Source organism: Corylus avellana, chromosome ca9, assembly GCF_901000735.1.
Source record: "Corylus avellana chromosome ca9, CavTom2PMs-1.0".
NCBI lineage: Eukaryota > Viridiplantae > Streptophyta > Magnoliopsida > Fagales > Betulaceae > Corylus > Corylus avellana.
In genome coordinates, this window is record NC_081549.1 from 21,162,030 (window position 1) to 21,167,914 (window position 5,885).

The 5,885-nt window shown below is 35.9% G+C and overlaps 1 protein-coding gene across 1 annotated transcript in view; it reads left to right on the forward strand.

Annotated features, from left to right (window-relative positions):
* LOC132162480 (putative receptor-like protein kinase At3g47110) overlaps positions 1 to 3,426 on the forward strand; it is an 8,046-nt gene extending 4,620 nt beyond the window's left edge. Inside the window, exon 8 of the mRNA XM_059572718.1 lies at positions 1,380 to 3,426. Within this exon, the coding sequence (XP_059428701.1) occupies positions 1,380 to 3,426 (2,047 nt within the window). The remainder of the gene's footprint in view (positions 1 to 1,379) is intronic.
* The last annotated feature ends 2,459 nt before the right edge of the window (positions 3,427 to 5,885 follow it).

Genomic DNA, 5,885 nt, shown 5'->3' on the forward strand with positions numbered 1-5,885 from the left:
ACCTCAAATTTTTTTTTTTTTTTTTTGTTGAATTTGGAAAGTGAAAGAAAATTGTGGCTTCAAAAGTTCAAAAGTTAGACAATTTTTCGTTGAAGTGAAAAATAAAGAGATTGAAATTTGGACAATTGCTCTTTGCCCTTCGGGCCTTCGGCCTTGTCTTGCACGGCTGGTCCTGCACCTTGTATCGTGTGAATTATATATATATATATTTTCAAAAGCTCTTTTTTGTTTTTTTCATGTTGTCTTGGACGGTTGGTCACTTGTCCCCTGGACCACATTTTGTGCCAATTTTATAATTTTATAATTTTATAATTTATATTATTATATTTCCTTGTCTTGGACGCTTGTGACAATTATATAATATTATAACTTATATTATTATTGTTTTTAAACCCCTCTCCAAACTCGAGGCTGCACGAAATATTCTCACAAAACGGAACTGTTCATCGTCTTCAACATTGCATTCTTCTGAAACTAAAACATTCACTTTCTAAAAAATTTCAAATTTTAACTTACTAAGGGGCATAATATGGCTGAAGCCTGAGAGAGAGGTATAACCATGGCCGAGGGCGGGCATAATCATGAAATAAGAAAACTTTTACCATGGTAAGAAAGATTTTTAGGAGTTGAGGCCTTGAGGGGACAAACATAACTACCAACCACACCTCACATCAATAAGATAATAATGTCCATCCAAATGCTTTGCCAAGCTAAAGTTGAAGAAGTCCTTCATGTCATTGTTATCATTTTTACTTTCTATTTTTCTTATCTCTTATTTCTTGTTGAACAAGTGGCAGGACTTTATAAGGTTAAAGCTTTAATTGCAGCCAACTACTATCATAATGAAATTGAAAAATCTGGTCCACAAGATTGACTTGCATTCCCTGCTAGGCCACGCCATCTATATTTTCTATCCCAATCGGTAGACCCACAAACATTTATTTCCTTAATTTTAACTCTCATTGGAACTTTGTAATATTTTCATATCAAACAAACTCCTGTATCATACAGACTTGATCCTTCTTACTTGAAAATATATTCCCAATAAGATGAAACACTCTTGCCTCAATTCCAAGTGGATTTTGTTCATATTCTTTCACGGAATTCTTCTTTTGTTTACGAGTTCAAGTTTGAAATTTGCGAGAATTCCCGCTTCTGCGCAGTTGAGTCCGGTCGCTTGGCGTTGCTTAACTTGAAGAAACGGATTAGTGAAGACACACTTCAAATCATGAGCTCATAGAATGACTCCACCCATTTCTGTAATTGGTTTGGTGTCACATGCAACCCCTCCAGTAAAAGAGTCATCATTCTGAACCTGCAAGCTCAAAGATTGGCTGGCACCTTAACACCTTCTATGGGAAATCTTACTTACCTACTAGAATCAACCTAGGAAACAACAACTTCTATGGTGAAATTCCTCAAGAAGTGGGAAGACTATGGCACCTGCAGAATCTTAGCTTGCGTTACAATTCCTTTGGCGTGAACCTTCCAAGTAATCTAAGTCATTGTACACAACTTAGAGTGCTTGATGTTGTTTACAACAAACTAATTGGGCAGATTCCAGAGCAGTTTAGCTCATTGTCAAATTTGGTTTACCTGGTACTTGATGTGAACAACCTTACAGGAAGTATCCCAGCGTGGATAGGAAACATTTCTTCATTGTCTACTCTTTCCCTTGCCCTAAACAATCTACAAGGGAGCATACCTAGTGAGCTTGGTCGTCTATTGAGCTTGGGATTTTTTCAACTTGGTGGGAATAATCTATCTGGTACTATCACTCACCTTATTTATAATATATCTTTCATTTACTATTTCGTTGTTGCTCAAAACCAGCTGCATAGAAGCCTTCCACCAGATGTTGGCCTTACTCTTCCTAACCTTGAAACATTTTTTGGCAGTATTAATAGTTTCATAGGACCTATTCCCTCGTCATTGTCAAATGCGTCCAGGCTTTGGCAGCTTGACTTTTCTCAAAATGGTCTCACTGGGTCGATGTCTCAAAATCTAGCAAGATTGAGCGGCTTGGTTAGACTTAATTTCAATCATAATAGACTTGGAAATGGGAAAGTTGGCGACCTGAATTTTCTCGATTATTTAGCTAACTGCACTAGTTTGGAGATCTTGGGTCTTAGTCATAATCAATTTGGTGGAGTACTGCCCAACTCTATAGCCAACCTTTCCTCCCAGTTGAGTTGGCTTTGTATACGTCAAAATATGATACATGGAGGAATCCCCATTGGGATTTGGAACCTTGTTAACTTGACCAATATGGAATTAGAATATAACTATTTGAGTGGTCACCTCCCGGATACTGTTGGGAAGCTATCAAAGTTACAATTACTATATTTGAACAATAGCCAATTTTCAGGGCCAATCCCTTCCACCTTAGGTAACTTAACTAAATTGATAAAGCTTTTTATGGAGAATAATAGATTTGGGGGAAGTATACCCACAAGTTTAGGAAACTGTCAAGATTTGCTTCAACTACACCTTTATAGTAACAATCTCAACGGTACCATACCAAAACAGGTTATTGGTCTTTCTTCCCTTGCGATTTCTCTGGTAATGTCTAATAATTCTTTGACTGGTACACTGCCATTTGAAGTGGGTAACTTAAAAATGATTGGGGAGTTAGATCTCTCAGAAAATAGATTATCAGGTGAAATTCCTTCTTCCCTTGGCAATTGTATTAGTTTGGTACGTTTGCATTTGGAGGGTAATTCATTTGAAGGAGTGATTCCTCCATCTTTGAAGACACTTAGAGGTTTAGAAGAAATTGATCCTTCAAGCAATAACTTGTCAGGGCAGATTCCTGAATTTCTAAGCAAGTTTTTGTCTCTTAAGCATCTCAACCTTTCTCATAATGATTTTGAGGGAAACGTGCCAAGTGAAGGAATTTTTTCAAATGCAAGCGCAATTTCAATCTTTGGAAATGAAAAGCTATGTGGTGGTGTCCCAGAATTGCTATTACCAAAATGCTTCAAAAAGAGAACATGTTCATCTTTGAAATGCCTTGCACTCAAAGTAGTGATTCCTGTCATATTTGTACTTGCTCTATTGTGTTTTACCCTCACATGTTGCATGGTTAAAAAATGGAGAAAGAGACCTATGGTCGCATCTTCTTTACAAGATCGGCGATTGACTTGCATATCTTATGCAGAACTCCAAGCATCAACAAATGGTTTCTCTGGGAATAATTTGATCGGTTCAGGTAGTTTTGGTTCTGTATACAAAGGAGTTCTTTCTAGCAATGGAGCAATTGTTGCAATTAAAGTGTTAAATGTTCAACAACGAGGAGCTTCCAAGAGTTTTATTGATGAATGCAATGCTTTGAGAAGTTTGAGCCATCGTAATCTCCTTAAGATTATCACTGCTTGCTCAAGCATTGATCATCAAGGGAACGAATTTAAGAGTCTAGTTTTTTAATTCATGTCTAATGGAAACCTAGACCAATGGCTGCATCCTATTCCTATAGAGGATGAGAATCGTGAATACAAGAGACTGAGTTTTATTCAAAGACTAAACATAGCCATGGATGTTGCTTATGCATTGGAATATCTTCATCTCCATTGCAAAACACCGATTGTTCATTGTGATGTAAAGCCAAGCAATGTTCTTGTAACATCCCCAGCCCGTTAAGGCTGAGTTTGCCACTTTTCTTTTTTTACAGCAAAAGTTCTTGCAAAGATCTATAAGGTCTATCAGAGTACTTGATTTTAAAGGATGCGAAAAATGTATAAAACATTATTCAAGAGATTTTATTACAAGCGAAATTAGAAAACATTAAACTTTAGTTGCGGAATATCATATCATTACAATAACTTATATGAAAAGACTTTGAAAATTAATAATTATTCCCACCCCATTCCTGCTTCCTATTCCAGCATCCTTTCTACCTGAAAACAAGAAATAAAACTGAATGAGCCCAAAGGGGGCGCAGCAAGTAAAATCCACAACCATAAATAGTTTTACTCCTTGTTCTCAGTTTTGAAAATTGTTTTCGCAAATAAATATAATTCTAGCCATAATAATATCTGTATGTACGGTTGCATCTCCCGTAACATATACATACTATTACATCTAGTAATAGATCATCGTTGTAAATCATCTTTATAAATCATCATCATAATGCATCATTATAAATAATCTTTGTAAATCATCTTAGCATATCTTCGTTGAAAATATAGTATCGTTTTCTCATAATAAGGCCCATGTACACTATTACCCCTGTGCACGAGGGTTGCGGGTCCTTGTGACCATGGCACTGAACTGTGGCCACAGCCATGCCCGACCGTCAATTAACTCTTTCTTGGTGCCCTCAACGGTCTAGTTGATGGAATACCACCTTCTGGCATAGCCTCCTTCAGTGGTTTCGCCTCCATCCGAGTATCGGTACCGAACTCTTCTCATTCTTACTTATCTTGGGGCCAAAAATACTCTCCTCCATACATGTGCCCTCATTTCATAAACATTTATCTCATTTCTTGTACTTTTCTTTGTACTTCTTTTGATGCATCTTAGGGCAACATGCAGGAGGGTTTATCATCATTTTTCTTTCTTATAATCATCATCATTTCTCAACTTTCTTTTCTCAAAATGGAAACCTTTTCAAATATAAACTTGTTGTACTTAGAAAGCGTTTAAATAAATAGAAACTTTCTAGATAATTTTTTTAGAAATCCTTCATGCATGCAACATAACTTCATAATACGTAAATAAAATAATCATTTACAATTTACTAAAGAATGAATAAATAGCATGATATGAAGTAATTTTAAAAGGGGTAGTGAATTTACTTACCTCTAGACTGAAGCTAAAAGTGGTATGAAGGAATCTAGTTGCTCCAATATGACTAACACCACTAGTATATCTTTTGAAACTAATTTCTAAAGTCCACTATCTCTTGTGTTCTTTCTTTCTTGTAGCGCTTGGTCTCGCCCTTTCTCTCTCTGTTCTGAGTAAACACTCTTAGAAAGAAGAAAGACCGAGTAAAAAGCGGAAGAATGAAGAATATATGCAAGAGATGGGAGAGGAGATGAGTGGTGAAACTTCTGAAGGAGAAGAGCTCTATTTATAGGAGAAAATCAAACACTATTCTACCGTCAATTTACAATTATACCCTCATTTTACTATTTCACCAACCCTATACTATTTCACCAACCCTATACTATTTCACCAACCCTATACTATTCTACCTTCTTATTCTACCATCCTTATACCTACCATTTACTATCCTATTATTTCACCAATTACCATTCATTAATTACCACTCTCATAAATTTCCCAAGAATTAAAATCCTTAGCTACAATGGATATTAAAATAACATCATTATCAAAATAATCTATTTAAATAGCTTTGAAAATTCTGGGGCACTACAGTTCTCCTCAATGAAAATATGGTTGCCCATGTTGGTGACTTTGGATTAGCGAAGTTCGTCTTTGAAGAATCAGATAATCCCTCAAAAAATCAAACCATGTCAAACTACTTGTCAGTTGCGCAAAAGGGTTCCATTGGGTACATTCCTCCAGGTATGTTTTCAACCTGTAGTAACTTGGCTTAAGTTTGACACTGCAGCTATGAACAAGAAGTCAAGCCTAATTTTCAAGTCCGATATATATCAAACTTGAAAATTTGAATACTAGGAAATAAGTGTTTCTTTTTCTTTGTAAAAAAAAAAAAATGCAAAATTGTTAAATAGTAGTAAATATGCATTATTTTGGGGTAGTTCTAAAGTTTATAAGACTATAGTATCTTAGTGATAGTGTATTAATAAATTTCAGAGTATGGAATGGGCGGCCAAGTTCCGTGCTTGGAGATATTTACAGCTTTGGGATACTCTTGCTAGAGATGTGCATTGGGAAAAAACCTACTGATGACATATTCA